This window comes from Coturnix japonica, chromosome 3 (genome assembly GCF_001577835.2).
Source record: "Coturnix japonica isolate 7356 chromosome 3, Coturnix japonica 2.1, whole genome shotgun sequence".
Lineage (NCBI taxonomy): Eukaryota > Metazoa > Chordata > Aves > Galliformes > Phasianidae > Coturnix > Coturnix japonica.
In genome coordinates, this window is record NC_029518.1 from 9,092,132 (window position 1) to 9,114,070 (window position 21,939).

A 21,939-nucleotide genomic window follows, 5' to 3' on the forward strand; every position below is an offset into this window, starting at 1 on the left:
AGTGGTGTTTGGTAATTAAACTCTATTCTGAAACTGGGAAACATCAGTATAAAGAGTGTTAATTTAATTAGATGTCATGTTGTGTTTCATAACAGAAGCACAAGCCAAAACTGCTGCAAACCACAAACTTGCTTGCTTACAGGCTGATGTACTCCAAGACATGGTGCACTTTGTCTTACAAGGAACTGGTCTTGAAGAATTAGGTTTAAATGCTGAGCTGACTGTGTCTATACACTGCAGCGAAAAGATTTTGAGTCATTTCAACGTGTCTGGGGCAAGTTTGGTTAGGACAAATGCAAAAAGAGCTGGGATAGTTCCTTTTTACTTCTCTCTGTATCTCCAACAATCTGGGTGACTGATGCTTTGGTCAGATGATGTCCACAAAACACCACAGTTCTCCCAGCTCAGTGCTTGTGGACTTAGGCCAGTCCTAATTTTAGAGGCCAATCCTATTAATTAGGCTCATTTACTTTAGTCTTTAATGAGTTCTCCATGACCATATAGCACTGAACTGTCTATCCCAGAAAACACATAATTACATAATCTATAATATTGTTTCTGTCATGATTCACTAAATTGCATGTCTGTTGCTACAGTGCATCAATTTGAAAAAATTTTTGTTTCCTTACTCAAGAAAACAGTTTATGTTCTCAAGACCAATTTGCCAGCTGGAGCATGTATTTCCCACAAAGGAATGCAAAGATAAGGCTCTTATATAGAAGCATCACCATCTCTGCAGCTATACTTCCCTAGTAGGAATGTCAGTGATGGTGCATCACAGTCAGCCGTCTCCATAAGAAAAGTCCTTGCTCCTGGCAACTGATCCTCAGGGATGGCAGAGTATCTGTCTAGCTGCGATGTGTCTATGGAAGCACTAGTTTGCCCCCTTGCATTGCTTTGAACAAGTTGCTGAGAAAAAGGGATTAAACCCTGTGGTGGCTTGAAGATGCAGGATGTGTTTAGGAACTAGCTTTAGAGATCTGCCACAGACCTCTTGCAACAGGTTTTCAGGCATGTTGGCAGTTCCACACTGGTGATCTGAAAGCTACCTGTGAATCCATACACTCTAGGAAAAGACCTGGAGGTATCGTGACTTTTTATTTTTCTCCTTGTTCTTTCAGTGTTTTTATCCTGAAGTGGTGTTTGTCAGCTGGTAACAAATTATTAAGGGAGGATCATCGTCTGATTAACTTATCCAGGGAGCTGTAGTAATATGGCTATATGTTACTTAATGATGGATAGAAATCAAGAAGGAGATAACTGGTTCACAAAATTAATAGGCACTTGAATCTATTCTTCAAGACCTTGGATGGTATATAAAAAACAAGTCAGAAATTATTCCAAGCCTTCATTTATTCCCAGGTCGTTTGAGCATGGCCCTGAATCCTGTCACTAATATGCATAGAATTGCAGTTGTATTTTGTATACTAGTATGATTCTATTGAATTCAATGATAACTGCATATTTCCATCAGTTTTATCTCAGTGGTGTTTCAAGAGAATCCCGTGTTTGGGCATTTTTGTGTTGTTTAACAACGTCTCATTCTCAACAGCTTTAAATGAAAGTGGAGCAGTGTGTACTGTTCTGATAAAAATGCCTCACTAAACAAAAAGAAGGAGCCAACCTCCCTCCACTTCTTTATTAGACTCATAATTTGTTGTTGGCCCTGACCCAGTGTTTTAAAATGTCTTTGTTTCACCAGTTGTGTTAAAATGAAGCATGCTTCGCATAGTTCTGAAAGCCATTAATAATTGAAAAGATCCCTTCTGACTCCAGTGATATTTTTTTAATCTTCCAACTTCTGCATATAGAATTGTTACTAAGATCTGTAGCAAACTTTGTAGTTTGATATATGAAACCCAGAGTTAATCAGATTGCTATGTCTTCATCTCGGTGTCATTTATTTTGACATTCAACTTGAAGCTACTATCCATTTCATCAGTGCAACACGACTGTTGATAGTGATGTGTTTCAGGTAGAAGGTATGGCTTACGTTTGTCTGCTCCCTGTGAGGAGCTGTTGGCTGCCATGAGGCCTCCGCTCAGCATGCTCTACTCTGGGCTGGACAAACACAGGGGCCTCAGCACTGTTCATACATCCTCTGGGCCCTTCTCCCCCTTTGTAGCCTTCCTTTGGATGCACTCTAGCAGCCTGATGTATTTTTTGTGCTGTGGCACACAGACCTATACCCACTGCTGGAGGTGAGGCTGCACGGTGCAGAGCAGAGGGGAAAACCGATGCCCTCACCCAGTCTTTTTTTATCCTGTATATTCCATATTTCGTATATATGTAGATTAAAAGAATGAGTAAATCTTTCTTCTAGCAGTCAATCCCGTTCTTATGACACCTTAACAGAACAGACTTTGCATTCTATACACATAGCTAATTTAGTTCTTCTACAATTCATTACAAACATTCTCTTGTTAGGAAGAGATTGTCATGCTTTCTATATATATTTTTACTTAAACTTTTTCTATGTAAACATCATCATTCTCGTCTGGAGTATGTTCAAGTGACTGGAGAAAAATAGCAAATATTTGGTGATACTTGGTAATATTGGGGTTACTATGATGTTCATGAAAGAATTAGTTGAACAATTTAAATAACCTTACTTATCTCAAATACCTACTTATCAGTACTTATTTTAAAGGTGAGAATGGAGGAATCATTTCAGAGAAAAGACGCTGTCTTGTGTCTCATTAACTTTGCTTATAGTTATAATTATGGAGGAATTAAGCAAAAGAAACAAGCAAACAATGAAAATCCCAGCAACTTAACAGCTGCATTTACCAAGGTTATTCTTCAGCTTGCTCAGGATTTCAGTGTGAGTCAACATCAGCAGAGTTACCCGTGGAAATCCAACTGGTGAGCTCACTTAACGCGCAGATGACTTACAGGCTCTGTGCATATCTGAAACAGCCATTTATCATTACAACAGGACAAAAACAGAAACAACTCTGTATCACTGAAGTGTCATTTCAAGTGTCTTGTAGACAAACCCTGGTCCCTGATGATAGGTTGGTGCAGAATGACTCAGTGACAGGAATGTGTTAGCAAGGTCCCTTCCTCAAGAATTTATATTTGTAACAGGGAAGATAATCTTGCTCAGTCAGGAAGTGAATAACAAATAAGGACTCAAAGATGGGGCTCAGGGTCCAGGCCTTATGATCATGATAATGTTCTTGTAGCTAATTCTTGAAGCTATACCCCTTGTTGTGTAATAAATATTCATCCTGTTTATTTTTCAGTGATAAAATTAGCTCACTGGTCTCCAAAGATCATTTGGGTTGTGGCATTTTCTCCTTTTGGATTCCTTTAAAGGTGGCAGGGAGGGAGAGAGACAATTCAGCAAGTGCATAAAGAAGCATATCAGTTAAAAGTAAAGGTGTGTTATTTAGCTCTGGCTTCAGGGTTGCATAGCTTTTAACACGTGAAATAGATTATGCACCCTATAAAATACTATCTACACACACATATATTTTGCCTAGGAGCAACATAAAAGCTGAGATTCTTGGATCTATGAAGGGGAGCATAAATACTAGCTCTCCTTCAGTGGCAGAAATGCCTGGGCTGTAGGACATAAAAGTACTTACTTGTCCCTTACTCTTATCAAACAAAATGTGCAAATAAAATAGCTGAGATGGAAGGTTCCCCTTCCATTGTAGATATGCACTGTATCAAAAGCATTCTGGTTCATTCAGCTGTTGCCTGTGATTTCAATGACACTTTAAAATGTTAATCATAAATATTATACTACAGTTTTGGCATGGAAAATCAGCCTCTCTTCTCTCCATCCTAACGTATGCCCATAAAGGATCTTTGACCATGAAATGAAACTTGCTGAAAAAGCATCTCCCAGGAGTCACGTGTTTCATCTCAGCTTTTAGGGCGGACCTTCAAGGAAGGGCGTCTCTCTGAGTTGCTCTGTGAAGTCTTCACACTCCTTCCTTCTAGATGGAGGACAAGGAGACAAATGTGAAGACAGAGATGTCCTTGGGTCTCACCTGCTTGCTGATTCTCTTGGCCAGCTGCTCTGGCTGCCAGCACCGCACGTGCCACTGTGCAGGCAGGATATTCATCTGCCAGGAAAGCAAGGTGGTCCAGCTGCCCCGGGACATTCCCACCAATGCCACAGAACTGTAAGTAGAGAGAGGGAAGGGTATGAGCAGCTCTCTTGCCAGCTTTCAGCATAGCTACTGCTTGGTAAGCCAAGGGCTGTGTTTGTAGGGGGTCACTGGGGAGTCTCACACCAGCTGTGGAAAAGCACAGTGCTTCCTTTGGCACTTGGTTTATTACAGCTTGGAGCTCCTCTCCCTTACTCTTACAATGCTCCACTTCAGATCTATGTTAAGAGAATATGTAGTACCGTATAATACAAAGTACAGACTAGATTTTAAACGGGATTCCTTGCTGCTGTGACAGCATCTTGAAGCTTTGTAGGGTTCCTTTACAGCTTGCTCTCACACCATCAAGGCATGTTTCGGGCAGGCAAGTTGTACTACAACAACCTAGTGAGTTCTGTCTGTGCTGCAGGGCCTTCCCAAAGGTTCAGCCTTATTTGCCAAGAAGCAGCTTATTGTTTTCTGTTTTGAAGTCACAAAGGCAGTAAAGAAAGGACTGAGATAAGCTTCAGAGAGTGATTCTCCTGTATCAGAGAAGCAGCGTGACTGACTTGGAGAGAGCTGTGTAAAGATACAGTATTTCATTACTTGAGGAAGAGTTTTGTTTATCTTAAAGCTTCTTGTTTTCATGAGCAGTACCCTAAGGCAGCTGTTTTCTGTGTCACTAGCACAGGCAAGCAAGAGAAGGCACACAGTGTCAAGCACCTGCATAAGCAATTGTTTTCCTTTTAATTTCTCTTAAAACAGCTTCTCTTGCCCCTTGCCTGCACTCATAGCTGTCTGGCATCGTTAGGATCTACAGCAAAAGTGAAAGGAGTCATCCTGGATAAATCCTTCTACTAATAATTGGAGCAGTAGGTTTGGTGGGAGGATACAAAGAAGAATGATACATTGCGAGTTGAAAAATACATCCATATCTTGACCTTACAGACCACACTTACTGTCCCACAGTTTTCCTAGCACAGAAGTTTTGTTTTATTCAGAAGAAGCAGTTGTTATTCTCAGTGAATCAGTGACTGCAGTGAAAATTTGGAGACAATGCCTGAATTAACCACAGGTCAGTAAAAGTTTAAATCATTCTCACAACTAGAGGGGAAAAAAAGCCATCTGTGAATTAGGTCATCTAGATTTTGGGCAAACCATGCTCCAGGCATACACTGCTAATTTTGTTTAATTTTTGCTTTGATTGTTTCTTTAGATAACGCAGTTCAGGTCTGCCTTCCAGGGACTGAAGGAAAAAAAAAAGAAAAAAAGAAAAAAAAGAAAAAAAAAAGTAGTTTATAATTATTTCTGCAAATAAGCAGAGTTTTGTGTTGCCAAAAAGCACCTGCTAGCAAAACAGGATTTATTTCCAGCAGATCCTTGTTAACTTCTCTAGGGTTTGTTAAGGTTGTTAACTGCTGGTGTTTCAGCACAAGTGTGTGTTTCCTGAGGCAGGCTGACTACAATGTCAGTGTGACTGAGAGCATCAGCTGTGTCCTCTCTTCTTGCTGTAAATATTGTACTTGGAATCTCTTGACTTGACTCTTCCCATTTACACCAAGTTTTATTTCCTCAGTAGATAATTCTGGTCCTTGTAAACCAGGGCAGCCTGGGATTAATTTCAATGTAGTTTAAGAATTTGTACACAAATACTCTGTTAAGTGTGGTGTTCATGCAACTAAAACCAGATGTATTAGCTGAAGAGTTCAGTCACACATAAACCTTTGATCATTCAGACTGAGATGGGAACTCTAGAAGCGTGCCTTCTCATGCACCTCTATGTTGAGTGCTCAGTAGGGCTGTTCCAGCAGACTGAAATAGAGCTCACCGCTCCAGGTGCTATTGCAAATGCACTGCTGGTAACAGAGAAGGTGTTCTCTTTATATTTCTTCAAGAGTCAAAAGGGCTTTAGAACCTGTGTGGCACCCAGAGCATAGATGGCAACAGCATCCTCTTCAGGACATAAGCACATACTTCTCCCTAACAAGTACAGCTGCTGCAAGGTGCTTTGTTTCTCTAAGGGATCGTTCTGAAAATGCTGGATGTGGTTTCTGACTTGACATGAAAGAGGGGTCTTCAGTATATTTTGATCCTTTTACCTTCTCTTATGTGGTCTTGATGGCTTTCCTCGTTTATCCTGGCATCTTCCTTAGTTTTAGCTGTTCAAAAACATGTGCATGAAAGCATTAGAGAGAGAACGGAAGCTCAGTAAAACTCCAGCACTTCTGCTTCCATGTGTTTCTGTTTCACTACTCCAATTTCTCAAGCTGGGACAGGGGCAAGCAGCTATGTTACATAGTAAAAACAAACCTCGGGATGAAAATAAGAAATAGCAACCTCACAGAACAACTGGCTGTTCTGCTGCTCTTCGCTGCAGCTGATTTTTGTGTGATTGCTTTAGGTTGGTTTGTTGGCTTTGTTTGTTTGTGTTTTTTTGTTTTGTTTTGTTTTTGTGGTGGTGGGAGGTTTATGAGGTTTTTGACCTGTTGGCTACTGACGCGCTGCTGCGATGTTTTTGCAGTTATTTCCCAACAGTGAGAGCTTATTCTTGGCAGGGAGTGTGAGCTTTGCAGCATGGTATGAGAGCAAAGGCTCTGCTCCTGGCTCAGCACCTGCTTTAGCAAGGGCAGCAGAGAGAGAAGGTTTGCAGCCACTTAGAGTAAACCCTTTCTGACCAGCAGCACACTGAGCAGGGATTGGAAGCCACAGGTTTTCAGTTTTTCAATGCCTGCTTTTTGCAAAAGTTCTGGGGAGGGCTGCTGCACGTCTATGTGTGCGCTCTGTTCCTTGCTCATTTGAGATTCTTTTGCAGCTGGCCTGCCCCACAAGTTTGCAGGAGCAAATGGTTGTTATTAGCTGTTCTATTTTATAGCCTTTGCTTGGAAGGGGAGTTGCAAAGGAATATATTTTGGCTGTTGGATAGATAGATAGATAGATAGATAGATAGATAGATAGATAGATAGATAGATAGATAGATAGATAGATGATAGGATGATAGATGGTGAAATGCTTGTGAGAAATACATGAGGCTGTGACTTACTGTACTAGAAGCAATCCATGAGAAAAGAGAGTCATAAAGTTCAGATGGGGAATTTAGGTTCATTTATGTCAGTGTTAACTATTAATCAGCCTGCAGAGTGAGAGAGGGGGAAGAACTGATTCATCACCTGTGATAGTTCACTCCTTGAAGAATTAAAGGAGTTTTATGATGCTGTGTCAAGCTTTCTAGACCATCCTTATTATTTTCTAAGGTTTTGTTTAGTCCATAGAGATCTTGCTTTGAGAAAGTTATGCAAACACAAATAGCTTGTTCTCAAATAAAAGGGATCCTTCCAGGAATTTATCAAACTACTTCAAGCAGAATTGTGTGCGTAGCAAATGGGAATACAACCAGAGATGCTGGTAGAAACTTACTCCTCTCCTACTGTACCCTTCCTTGCTTTTGAGCTTTTGATATGAGAAGTGCCTTAAATCACACACTACCCCATGAAAGTAGAGAACTGTAGCCCAGCAGTTAGGTGCACCCATCTGGGCAAGATATTATCTCCCAACAAAATAAAGCTACAGTACGTGACAGCTTTGTAAGGGAAATGGAAAAGGGTTGCTTAGTTCAATTCTGTTTGCATTCTCACAGGGTTATGTGACAGAAGTATTAGTAACAGTGTTTTATCTGCTTCTCATAATTAGCGTTATTTTTAAAAGGTATTATGAAATCAAATTTGTTCATGCTGTAGTCATTAAAAGGAGAAGCTGTCTCCAGCTTGGTTAATTTTCTAATTTTCATCTGCTTCTAAACATCACTCACACAATGATTAGCACTCCTTAGTCCATAGCAGCAGGGAGATGTGGACCAGCAGGTACCTTCTGTTTTGCCTCTTTCTGAGCCACGGAGATGTTGTAAGAAGCATCTACTGGGAATAAAGACTACTCAAAGAAAGCTCGCAATCACTCAGCCAATTAAAAATTCCCCTTTATTTTAGAGTGGGGAAACCAGAGGGTCTGTTTGATGTGTTAGTAAGCCAGAGGCTTCAGCAGGAGAATGCTGCCAGTTCCAGAAAGGAGTAGCTAAGATGACTGAAATAATTGACACTAGAGACGACCCATCATCTCGCTCCTATCTGTCACAATGCTGCCTGAAAGAGGGGGAAATTGCAGGCAAAAATTAATAAGAGCAAGCCTTGATCATAGTGTTTTGTACTTTAAAATACCTTTGCCATCTTCACTACCTGGTTTAGCCATTGGCAGAGCAGTTTAAGTACATGTTATGTAGAAGCTTTTCTCCCACATATCTGCAAACTATAAACAGTGGGTTTTTTCTTGCCCTCTGCATAGGTGTTTTTGTACCACTGCTCAAGGTTATTTATTTTAGACTATCAAGTCAAGGTTGAGTAGATGTCTGCCCACTAGAACAGTGGCTGCCTCGAAATAGCAAGTTCTGTTATAAACCAAATGAGTCAGATGTGTCTCCCTGAGACACAAGCTACGAACAATGTGAACGGGAGCTGCAACACTTCCAGTGACAGCTGCAATTAGATTTTCGTTATGCTTTCACACATAAGGTTGATATTCTCAAGCAATTATAGTTCTTATTCAGGTGTTTGTACAGGTGGGCTGACCTTAATACAGGGTGTGGGGAGAAGAAACTAAGCTAACAAAATGAAGACCTGTGAAGCTTTCAAGTATGTTATGCAGTTAATCAATAAATCTACATGTTATCAGACAGGGATGGGGTAATATTTGCACAGCAGAGCACATGCATTTTGTATTGTGTGCTATCTGAAGCCAAACTTTCTTCCATCTTTTCCTATTTAACCAGTGTTGTTTCTGTTAATGTAGAAAAAAGTCTGAGATTAGCATTATGTTTGTCTCTTTTCAAATTTATATGATCAGTTCATGCTTTGAAGCTGAACACTCTAAAGCTTGTTGTGCAATCACCAGTTGTACAGTGCTGGAGAGGTCCAGTGCATATGTTGGGTTCTGTGTTTGACATTTCCATTGGGAGGATAAAAAGAAAGAAGCAGAACATAAGAAGACAATAAAGAAAAGTCTGAAGGAAGAAAGTGACACTAAGGTAGGATAATAAACTCTGTAGGGCAGATCTTCAGCTAATATAAATTTCCAAGTATGTATCTCTATAGAAACCTCCGGTTTCTACAGACTGAGAAGCATTTCAACATGAGGAGGTGCACTGTGTGCAACACAAGGGGCTTCATGCTGCACCATGCTCTGCTGGCTTATTTGTGGTACTGTGGCAATGAATACATATGCATGACTTCCACCTGACTTGCAATGACTGAAATGCATGATCTAGTCTGAAGATGTATAGGTGTGTACATGTGTATCTAATGCATCTTTGAAATGGAAATGCATTCACTTAAAATGCAGTTGCAGTATTTGACTTGTTATATCACTAAGTTTTTCCAGGGAAACAGAGTGAAAGACAAGAGTTATTTTTTTGTTTGCATATGACATTGAGACTTTAGAAAAGGTCTCAGCATGAGCCCTTGGGGTCAGCTATAGAGACTGCTTCTGTACAAGTCTGGGCTTTTCCAGCAGCTTCTGTCTGGTTCCCTGTGAGCCATAAATTGGCATCCAACTATCTGGATCCTCTGCCTGTGCAAACAAGTATTTCTAGGACAGAAGATGTTACTGCTGTTCTCCAACCAAACTGATTGTTTTACTCTTCACTGTCTTAGTCATTGTTCTGAAGTATTTAAGTCACACAATGTGACTGTCGCATGGAAGTCTTCATTGTAGGAGGTTTAAAAACATTCTAGTTTAGGAAACAGAACTTACACAGGCAGTGGCATCTGATCTCTGAGATCGATAATTGGTAAAAAGGCAAATAATTCATTGGAACAACAAAACCGAGGAGAGAAACATTGGTTAGGGGCTTCACTGATCAGGAACTTCCCTATTCTTCATATGCCATTTTGTGTTAGTGTGGATTAGAAAAATATTTACAGTAAAAATCATGCTCAGAGACAAAGATTTGTATAAAAATTGACTGGTGCTTGCACTGACATTAGCTGAAACACTGTCCTAAGCACAAAAAGTCTTGTGTCACTTGCCAAGTCTTCCAACAGATGGATGGGGTTCCTGGGGTTTCTTATCTTCATGTCTCAAAATAAAGTCTCCCTGTTTGACATCTTAGATATGATCTGCTTTACGTCTACTTACAAAGAATCATAACTTGTTTATTGAATGAGATTGATATCAGTGTTTTTTAAGTATTTGGAAGATTAAACTTAGGCACATGTAGCGTTGCACTTCGTCGCACTTCTTTCTTTTGTCTAGAACAAAATGTCTTCATCTTGGGTGTGTCCCCATTTAAATCTTGTCTCACTTATAGCCTAGAAGAGTTTGACTGTAATGTTATTTATGAGATGTGAGCTGATAGGCACCACAATTGAGCAAGAGAGTTCTGGTGAGTTCAGAAATAGGTAGTTTTCAAATTAAAATGTGGTTAAAAGGGAGAAGTTGTTAAGTTTAGGGGATGTAACAATATAGATCCATCTTTTATCTCTGATAAGAATATGGATTAAAAAAGCAGACATGGAGCAGACAAGGCAGACATGCCTTGTGCTACAACCCGATGGGATATAAGCTGCTGTGATGTTGGTGTCATGAAGCCACAACAACATCTCAGTTTTCCCTTTCTGTGTTTGTCCATATACTACATCTAAAGCTCCTTATTCTGTTTTTTAAATGACATGTGGGGAATTTCAGTTAATCATTTTCTGGATCTGGCCTTTAGCAATGTCATATCAGCACTACAGTACCGAAGAGTAAATCTTATTAACTCCCTCAAAACCTAAGCCATGTCTCTTAAAACTTTACGGGCTGTATTTTGTGATGTATATTGAAGATTTTCAGTGGAAGATATTTCCAGAAGTTCCCTGTTTAATTATGCAATTATTCACCCATGAAATCTGTCACCTCGTAGGCCTGCAGGAGAAAGTCTACTGCACAGCTAGAGGGTTTTCTCCCCAGCTGCCAAGGAGGGCCTCACTGAGCTGGGAACATCACTGAAAACATTAGGTATGTGGAGAGCTTAGCTTAACAAGGAGGGAAAATAAGAGAGTGGATGAGGAAAGCTATAAGGACAGACAATATGGTCATATCAAAGAAGATCTCCAGTGAATGTAATGTCTTGAAGTGAATAACGGCTCTAAATGCTTGCAGTTTATATATAGAAGGAGGTCCAGTGAAACTGAACCAAATTACCTAGCATAGCAAAGAGAAATAACTCAATCACTTAACAGAGGAATGGAAGAAACATGTGCAAAGTTCCCTATACTTTATACAGTCTCCCCAAGCTTGACAGTTTTTTATTTAGTTAACTTTCCTGAGTGTCCTTGTGCAGGCAAGCTAAAAGATAATTGGGATAGGTTCGCAGCTAATTTAAATTGTCATAGCTTCATTAACTTCAGTGGCAAGAGCTGAGTTCGTTTTCACTGTATGGTAGTGGGGACCTCTGCCAGCAGTGTGTTTGTGGTGGCAGTGAATTGGCAATCTATTTATGTGTGCATTTGTTAAACAGGACTCTTTGGGCACAAAATGCAGGTATTGTTTTTCATAATGGTGTATTAGTTTTATGGTATAAGAGGCAAAACTGTGTTAAGAAAAGTCACTTTCCTTTGTTTAAGATACTGACCTTTCCAGACAGAGCCTGCAAATTATTTCTCAGCCTCTGCCTGTGGTTTGATTAGACTGCTTTTATTAGCAGTGAAATGCAAGTCTTTAAAAAGAAGCTTATTTCAAATTATAGGTCAGAGTCGAGCCTGGATTTCATATAAGAGTGTAGAAAAAATATTTCTTCTAATTGTCTTACATAAATCGTAATGAGGAGCCCAACTGCTGCCTTTCTTCTGCTGCTGCTTCTTTGATTTTTAGCGTGTAGGGTCAGGAAAGCTTGTGATTTGTTCTCTTTATTTTATGTTTTCTTCAAAACATCCTCATGCGCTTTGGGAGCTCAGTCTGAAATATATGGATGTTTCTTATCTTTCATTACCTTATCAGGCAGCTTTGATGCATTTGTTCCTAGGTAGCCAGAAGAGGATTTACAGTTTTATTACATGCAAAGGGAGATATGTTTCTGCATGAAATGAAAACTGCCTTCAGTCCAACCTTGCACAAACTAGTCCTTGTTTTTCATTAGTATGTTTCCATAACTTTCAGGCTTTCTGAACCTAGGTTTTTGCCTGGACTGGCTAAATAATGTTCTATCTTTGACTGTAACACATTCAAAATTTGATAAGGTCAGGGCAGCCTGGACTTTGAACATGCAGTTGTTTGGTGAGCTGCGAGTTGAAGCTTTTCACTCTGTACACCATCTTATCTACACAAGAATGCAGTTGCTAGTCAGCACGTTCACATTTTTTGCCTAGAAATCCTGTTTTGTGAGAGCCTATGCAAGACTGTCCTGGTAACTTTCCCATTGATGTTACATTTCCCCATAGCATGTGTGAGAATGTGTTTTCTGATGTGATGCTTTGCTCAAATATAGCCAATTAATAGGAATTAATTTGCAAATAGTTTTTCATACACAATCTGTGAATCTTCAATTGTTTTCCAAAATCTATATGTGCATAAGTACTGGGTGGGGAAAAAAGTTCAAGCTTTCTATGTTTGATTCATCCTTTGAGTGGCATAAGGAGGGCACATATGTTGAAGTGTTGCTCAGCAAACATTTTTTGATTTGAAGTAGATATTAGTCATGTTTAATAAGGCTGTGGAGTTAGTCTGTGAAGATTGGAAGAGAAAGTAGAAAAAGTGATGCATACTTTGGTTTGGTTTTCTTCATTAAAAGGGATTGTCACGTGGGCAGATTAGGGATTTTAGCAGTTTTCTGTAATAAACCAAAAAGCAATTATTGGTTTTATATTCTTATGCTATACCTCACATTCAGGAATGACCCCTTGTATAACTGTCTTGCCCACCTTGGCTTTGAGAACTGTGGATTTCTGTGCCAAGTTTTGCTTTGATTTCTTTTTTCACTTACACAATTGCATGCCATAAATATATTGGGCTGTTGCCTTTCCTAGCCCAGCAAGCATGTTGGAGGACAGAACCCATGTCAAAGGACATGCTGTTTAACAGGAAGCACTCAAATCTACCACAGCCAGAGTCATCTATGCAGGAAAGAAAACTCCAGCATTGGAAGCTAGAGCCCATGCTGTATTCTCTGGCATTTCCATCCTCAGAAGTGCAGAAAATGAGCACAAATCAGCCAAATCCCTTTTCTCCTTGTTAACTACTGGGAAGTAATCATTGCTGAAGTCTTTTCTTAGTGCCTAGTCTCACAGCTGGAATATTTATGGATACACAGAAATTTCTGAGCCAGCAAGCTCTAAGTAGAGAGTTTGTAAATCTCCTCACCTTGCAGCCCCAGCGCTGTTAGGAGGAATAGGTTTGATGCCGAAAAACTCGCCTCATCCCTGCAGTTTTCTTTGGCCACCAAAGATACTATGGAAACCTTTTCTTTGTTTTGGTAAGTGAAAAGTCATAAAAGAAGCACAGACTGTGTAAGAAAAATGACAGCAGTACAAGAAATGTCCCAACAGAACAACTCTCTCTAGGTGGAATTGCTGGTTTGGAAAAACGCCCACTGTATCTGAATCCCAGGAGCTATAAATCTCCTATTTGCAGTATGTTGTTGCCATGTTGGATGAAGACCAGACTACGTTCTTCATGGTAGTGACCCCTGAGAGGAATGCCCTACGAGAAAAGGTAGAATTTTATTCCACAAGTATTTGTACACATCCTGATTGCTTTGCCCAAGCAGCTCTGTTGCATTCCAGTGGGACAAATCATAGGCGTGGAACTACCCATCTGTATATATTTGCAGATTCAGGGCTTTGTACTGTTGCACTGCACAGAAACAACTCCAAGGGAAAATAAAAGGGTTTCTGAAAGCACAAATGAAATACAGACCTGATAAAATGTATTTGAAGTTATGAAGTGGGATTTTAATTGCTTTAATAAGATATATGGAGATGTTGAGGTATTCTTAGTGTCTGCAAAGATTTCTATAAATGTTACAGATTTTACAACGTTCCTTTTAAGTAGCTAAAGTACAATTTTAACCCTTTAAGAAATGGTAAAGCTAGAAGATGCAAATGACAAGTCATTTCCCCAAGTACAGGGTAACAAATCAGAGGGGCAGCTGGGACTACAGCCCCTTCGGGATCTTATTCACCAGGCCACAATCCTATGGCAATATGTTTCCATGCTCAAAGAAACAAAAAATATCTTGCACATTCATATTGCTTTCTAATAACTTTCTTATAATGAGAAGGCTTTATGCTCAGCAAAAAGAAATGGCTGTTGCTTTGAATATAAATAATGAGTCATAACTCTACTATTTTGTGGTGTTCAAGCAATGTGTATGCAGTTTCAGGGCATTTTCTCCTCAAATACATTACTGCTATCATAGTACTGCTGCATCATTGTGTGTCCACATGAGTCCAGCCTGTTTTTCATCCTGTGAACCCAGGATGAAATCTGGGTTCATCTACCCAAGGCATGAGCAGACACTTTCTTCAAGTGCATCCATTGAGGAGTACTTTTTCTTTTGGTCATACTGATGTCTTGTTCTGGCAGGGGCAGCCTTGTAGTTTCAGGACTGTAGAGTTGCAGTAGCTACTGCTTGCCATTTTGTTTGTCTGACAGAGGTGTGCACACTGTCTGGAAGAAGTGCTCCATTGCACTGGAAAATGGGGATTCTGACTCTTGGTCAAGGCTTTGACAGATCTTTTTTCTCTGTCAGGCTGCCAAAAGGTGTCCTTGGTTCTAGGTGTAGATTCATCTGTTTGGTGTCCTCCAGGCTGAAGGAACGTAACAGTGGTTATCAGCTAAAATAGGGAATGAGGCAGGGGCTGCTTCAGAAGTCCCTGCTCTCATCTCCCTGAAGATTTTTTGCATTCCACAGAAACCTCACTAACCTCTGCTTTTGAAGCAGGCTTTTGTATTTATTAGCAGTGCCTGCCTTGCTAGCTAGAATATGTCTCTATGGTGTTCATAGTTTAAAGGAATGCACACATTTTTGTAATGCATGACATGCTTGTATCCTACTTTTATGAACATCTTTAGGCTTTAGCTTATATTGTACAGACAGATTCAGTGTTCCATTTGTCCAAACTCTGGATTCATGTGGGCTTTTGTTCCTCGAAGCCCACAAATCTATAAGCCTGAATCTTCAATATATTGTAAACTACTTTTCCTAAAACCCTCCAAAGATTGAAAGCAATGCACCTAGGCTATGTAGAGGCCAAAAGTTCCACCTTTGGCATTAAGAATAACATCGCCGTGGGAGTTTCCATGGCACTGGAAACTTCCTTCCAACAGCAGTATCTGTATTTCAGTAGTTGTCGTCTTAGAACCCAACGGATGAGCTTCTGTGCTAGCATACCTAACCACATGCATCTAAATTATGCTTGGCTTGCATGTTCACTCAAATGTTTTTCCCTCTTGGTTATTTAAAAAGAAAACTCTACAAATCTTATTGAGGAGGTAGTGGCTGAAAATACTTTCAGGGGGGAGGATGGATGGTAAGGTGTCAAATCAATGATTAACCATTCCCTGCCATATTAATGCTGAAATAGCAATATTCTCTATGTTAGAGGCTACCTATGGTGGATAAAGCAAATGATACATCTGTGAATTTCAGGGGATTATGCTTGAAAGAAAGAGCCAGGAAAATCAAAAAGTGTACACAAAGGCAATATGTCAGTTGTTTCTTTCTGTATTTTCATTGCATAGTTACTTTTCTTTGTTATTCGGTGTATGGACCCTAAATATTCGTTTGATGAATGATTATAGCAGTAGCTCTTTTGCCAAAAGCAGCATATAGTAATTTCTAAACACTGCCGTTTAATAAACAAAGCCCTAGGAAATAAATGTCCTTTACAACTGTCAAGCTCAGAGCAAATGTCCATTTTCTCATCACCACCAAGTGTGCCTTCATCTGAGAAAGTGGGAGAGAATGGCCAGGATCATGCCTACTATTTTCACAAATTATTTGCAGCAATAGATATAGATGTTACATTTAAAAGGGAAGAAAAGGGGAAGGAAAAGTGATTGGGGAACAAGATGGAATAATCAGAAATACTGAGCTACATGTAACCCAGCAGCTTAAGAGAGAGAACTTAGTGGCATGCTTCACCAACAACAAAATTCATTTCTTCTTTCATTTTTTGTAAGACCAGATCATCTTTAGAATTAAGAGACCTTTCACCATGTAAGACAGATTTAAAAAAGGAAAAGGAGATTGTGCAAAGAAGCTGTAATTAGAGATCTTAAAGTGATGATACGGACCTTTGAAATGGGTCTGAATATACGTAATGATTATAGAAGGGTAAGTATGAGACTTAGCAGTGACGTTTCAGGTTTAGTGGTAACACTGACTGTCATTCTACTAGCCCAAAGGCAAAACCAAACATAGTTAACCAAGTCTCTTGCAGCGGATTCCACCAGCTAGATAAGGTGTGCAGCACTTCATGTACAGTACATCTGCTGATTGTATATGTCACTGGAGAAGAATGTGAGGCCAACTCATTCTTTCTTTATGAACTCTGATCAGAATGATTCCATCTTTACATAAAAAGATTGTCATTATGTTGCTGATTAGTTAGCCTCTGTTCCCATTATTCAAGCTTATGCATTTGGTAAAAGGTCTCTCCAAATCAGTGGAAAAACAGGTATTGATTTCTATTGGATTGTGCAATATTGTTGGGTCTGGTCTTCTACTGCATCACTTTAATACTTAGTCATCAGTACTACAGCATCAACTAATGAAAGCCAAGGAGCTTTGGCAACATTTTTCTCATACTAATTATGAATTAATGTGTATATAGAAAGAGAGTATTAGACAAAATGAAGTTACTATACAATTTATACTCCTTTAATTATCTTCTGTCACAGCAAGTTATCATTACTTTTAATTAAGCAGATGTCTTTGGAGTGGTGAGATGTGCTGCCTCATACTTTGTGCCTGCTGGAAATGTTTATATTCGTATTGAAACTTTAATATGAAGTGTCAGGGGGGATAGAAAGAGAGCAGAGGTTTCAGTATCAAATAAATTCAAAAATATTTGTCAGGCTTGCAGTTCATCACTGTCATCTTTTGCCAAGGAAGTTCCCTGTCTTCTGCAATGGCACTGTTTGCTATAAAACATTATGAAATCTGCTTCTGATGGAAATGTAATAAAAACTGCTTAGAGATCTAAACTGAATTTTCTGTCAGATATTCAATGTTATGTTCTTGAAGATTAAAACCCCTTTGAATATTTATTTGTAAGGTGTATGGCTATTCTAGATCAGCTTTGAACTATCGCTGGAGTGTGTGAATGATGCTCAGTAGTGCATCTGTCACATATTGTATTATAATAAGGTTATTATTCCTCTTTCTCTGTTTATCTATAATTCAGCTACAGCAATGAGACTCTTATGTACTATATGTGGGCACAAAGCCCGTGTAACCAATGCAAGCTTTTCAGCCAGAGGATGAAAGGGAGTTAGTGAAGGTTATCAGTGCCAGGCATTGTTCTCACACCTCTAGGGTGTCATGCGGTGTGCCAAAAAGCTCTTCAGTTACACAGTATTTGATTAAATAAATTCAGGGCTCTTAGTTAGGACTTGGCTTAACGGTAATAAGAAGGTGATATCAGAAGGGGGGAAAGCAGAGGGGTTTTTTTTGTTTGTATTGTTTTGTTTTAATGTTTTAGTTTCCTGCACTGCACTCATGTTAATGCTTGGGTGTTTGAGTTAAAAACCTTGCAACGAATGAGTAGCTCATGGTGATGTCCTTTTGCTGAACGGTATAAGCACTCACATCCAGACCCAGGGTGGGTGACCTAGAGTCCAACTGAGACTTGAAAAGCTGTTTGGAGCTGCAGTGTGCTTTTCCTCAGCTTCAGTCTGGGGGAGGAGGCCACTATTAATCAAAATAAGCTTATGTGAGATAGGGTCATCGCCCTGTTACCCAGAGAAATAAAGCAGCTGAGATTCTTCATATTTTCCTGTCCTTTTAAGGGAGATCAGAGCGCGCTCTGTAGCGGCAGTATCTCTGAGTTGTACCCCTACCTTGCTTTGATGGAGCTGGTGACCAGCCCTTGTTGTGAGCATCAGTGTGTCTGGGTGAATACATGCAACACAGAGTAGGAATCATTTGTTGACATGATCTTTGGTCACCTGGCCCTGGAGCTTGTAAGCTCTGACTGACCTAAGCAGTCCCTGTGTAAAGCAGAGTTCCTATGCAAGAAGCATAGGAAGGAAGGAAGCAGGCTATATAGGTGCAAATGCCTCATGCTGATCAAACTTAATTCCTTCTTGCTCCCCTCTGGTGGATAAACCTTGGCCAGCTCTTTTGGGTGAGAGGAAACTCCTAACCCCAACAACCCTTCCTAACCTAAGCTGATGTACAAAAGGCCACGTTTCCAGAGAGATGAACTAAAATCTCTTCACTTGTGCATTCAGTTCCGTGTGTAATGAAGGATTTTTTGTGCTTCTCTGTCCATTTTGTTCTGTTCTCCCTGTAGATTTCTGCATTTACTCCCAGGACAAAGAATTCATGTTATTTATTTTCCCTGCAGAGGAAAGGAAAAAGAAAGGGAGGCTGTGTTTGTGTTTGGATACCCAGAAACATTTATAGCTCTGCATCCAACTCTGTGTACAGCTGTTCTGAGAGATACTAAAAAGCTGCAAGAGGCTTCTTGCACCACCTTATCTCCTTCTGACAAGAGAAGAGACCCCCTGGCTTAAAATGATAAGCTACAGCCTTGATCGATTTGATCTGTGCTTTTGTCCTTCATCATAATTTGAGCTATTGATTCTATTTATTAGAACTAATTCAAGTTACATAAACCCTGAGTGCTATGCTGTTCCAGATCAGGATGCTCTGGGCAGTCTGATCTGAAGCTAATCCATTCACTGCTGATTTATTTTCATTCTGTTTTCAAGCAGAGTTCTGTTCTGTGTGTCCTTATTTTTTTTCTTCCATCTCTCTCAGCAAAAAAAAAGAAAAAAAGAAAAAAAAAAAAAAGAAAAACACAAAAAGACACATTTAATTTCACACCTCAAGTGGGAGCGATGTGATCTGGATTCCTTTTTGTGATATGCAAAGTGAGCTCAGGAAAGTTTCTCTGGCTCGTATTTGTGCAAGATTTTATATGGAAAAAGGTAAGGAAAAATTAGAGAAACAGTACAGCAAATGGGTCACAGAAAGCCTTTAAGCATTGGGAGAATTACAAGGCCAAGTCTATTCCAGCTGCTGCTGTTATTTCCCCCTGGTACAAAATTCAGGGTTTTGTGTGTGTCTGGGGAGAGGACAGTTTGTGGTGTCCATGGGTGGTGAGCTGAGGCAGAGATATTGCCCGGTGGTCAGTAGCTTGCTTCTTGAAGCACCTATGTATGAGAAAAGAAACTCCAATCTTGTTTGGTTTCTGATTCCCTGGCTATTTTGCAGCAGATCATGTCCTGCACTCCAGTATAATGAGCGGGAAGCAGAAAGCTTCAAAGAGAAATGGTTTTGAGGAAACTGGTTTGGTCTGAGGAATAAAAGAAGGTAGAGATTGAAAGGACTGTAAGAACTTGAAACTTCACATCAGCAGCATATTTCTCCTGGCTTTAAAAAGATTAGCAAAATGACCTCAAAAGACTTCATGGAGAGCTGAAATGTTCTTTTAATATTCTCATTATTAAAGAACACTAAAGTGTTCTGATGGAATTTATTTTTAGAAATGTGTTGTAGAGCCAATTCTTTGGAATGAAATAAGAGTCTGGATGAGATGCCGAAAGCATTAACCCTGATTCAGTTTTACCTTTTGATCTGCTGGCAGAGGGAGGGCACTAATCTTTTAATTGTTTTAACCTAAGGAGCAACCTTTTCTTCTGTGAGACACAAACACTTGCTCTAGCTGCAAATATCAGAGAACATTTCAACACTTCAATGAGACTGAGATCACCTTTTTCCAGTAGTGCTAGAACAAATGTTGTTTGCTGATGTGGGTACATCGAATGGTGAGTCCCATTTTGGCAGAGCTGTCCCATGCTGGCTGTGTTGCAGTGTTTTTTTGCTTTTCTGATAGGTGTTTCTCCAACCCTGTCTGACTCAGGCACACCTTGAGTGGTGTCATGTTTTGGTAGTCAGACTTCTTCATGTATTTCACTTATGTGAATTTATACATTTCTCCTTGGACATCAACCACCAACAGTGTCCTGTAGCAAAATGCTACATAGCTTAACTAAATGTTATGCAAAGAATGAAGTTTTTCCATTCTTGCAGCTCTTCTTATCCAGCTCTTTTCTTACTGGACAGTTGTCACCTTGCTCCTTACTCCATTCCCAGATCATTTTTGTCTATGGTTTTCAGGCCTTGTGAAGACCTCTGCAGAATACCATTTATGAGCTTCCATCACTTTAATAACTTAGATCTATACTCATTTATTCCAGTCGGGTGCTATCCAATTTTACATAAGTTATAGAGGAAGAGGACAAAAGTAAAGGTTTCACTCACTAAGGTTATGTGTTGTCATGAATGCTAGTGTCTTTCTTAGGGAGTCTTTCACAGCCTGCATCTGTGACCTGATAGGTCAAGTTTCTCCCATCTTGGTTCCACCATCTTGTCACTATCTTTAACAGGACCATGTGCATCCATTATTTTAAAGTGCTCTACAGAGGTCTCATGTTTGAGAAGCACTCTGAAGTTGAAAACACAGAGCATATCTTCATCCTGAATATATAATTTCTGGTCAAGCTGATGTTTTTCTGAAACAAAAATAAATGCTTTCAAATTCATTAAAGATCTCATCTTGACCCTAGTACATGATTTTCTTTATGTTTTACTGGGAAGAGACATGTCAGTACTAAATGAGATAATATAGGTAGCGTTTGTAAGGTTGGTGGTTGTATCTGTTCAGGTTCATCATTATGACATCTGAAGGTAAATCCATGTTTATTAGAAGTTCAAAAGATAAACTCAGCATTTGAAGTGGTGAGCTAGCCTTTTCTAAAATAATGAAAATATGTATTTTATTTTAGTACAAGAAGAAGTAATAAGATTCCTGGCTTCATCATTTGTTTCTGTTTATCAGATTGGTGATGTCTATGGAGAAGAGATCTCAATAACTGAGAAAGACTGTGAGGGAGAAAAGAAACTGTCAGGGGAGTGGAGAATTAAATTGGAAAGAGCCCATCCACCTGCAATTCATATCTCTGTGAATGTTTCCCTCAGCAATAGCTAATACATGAACTGAAAAAAGTTCTCGTCATGGATACTGGGCAGCTAAAAAGAGAACCAATTGTGAGCAATGAAAGTAAACAGAAATGCTTACTGGACATAAATAAAATGTGCAAAGTATGCCAGTCAAGTAGAAAACTTCATCTTGGCCACTGTCTTTGAGGTGCAAGGACTATAGAAGCTCTCATATGCACACAGGAATATACTGCTCAGACTAATCTTGTTGGTGCTCACATGTTCAATGTGCTGTGTCCTTATTTCTCTTGCACAGGCAGCAGCACAATCAGGAGCCAGCTGCTGCCTCCTGGCAATAGTCAGCTGGGACATTCAGATCAGAGGAAGACCTGACCAGAGGGCACGAACAGAAGGTTTTGTGTCTTTGTGTGGTGCCAAACTAAATGAAAGATGGCTTTTTGCTGCTTTTGGTGGTGGTTATTTCAAAACATCTCTAAAATGCAAACGTACAATTTATTATGTGAAAGGATGGAAATGCCTCACTCAACAGAATAAGATATGGGACCATATGGCATTAGGCCAGCATATTTCTGTATTAACTGTGTCAGCACAAGTCTAATTGTCACCCTGAGAACAGTGGAG

General features: G+C 39.7%; 1 protein-coding gene across 5 annotated transcripts in view; it reads left to right on the forward strand.

Moving 5' to 3' along the window:
• FSHR (follicle stimulating hormone receptor) overlaps positions 1–21,939 on the forward strand; it is a 91,466-nt gene that overhangs the window by 14,901 nt on the left and 54,626 nt on the right. For 3 of the 5 annotated variants that reach the window (XM_015856889.1, XM_015856890.1, XM_032443700.1), the window contains exon 1: positions 3,896–4,139. The exons of 1 other annotated variant lie outside the window; for it this stretch is intronic. In XM_015856889.1, the coding sequence (XP_015712375.1) occupies positions 3,955–4,139 (185 nt within the window). In that variant the 5' untranslated portion in view covers positions 3,896–3,954. Of the gene's footprint in view, positions 1–3,895; positions 4,140–4,982; positions 5,179–21,939 lie in introns of those variants that run through there. One more of the 5 variants, XM_015856892.2, reaches the window with a different exon arrangement.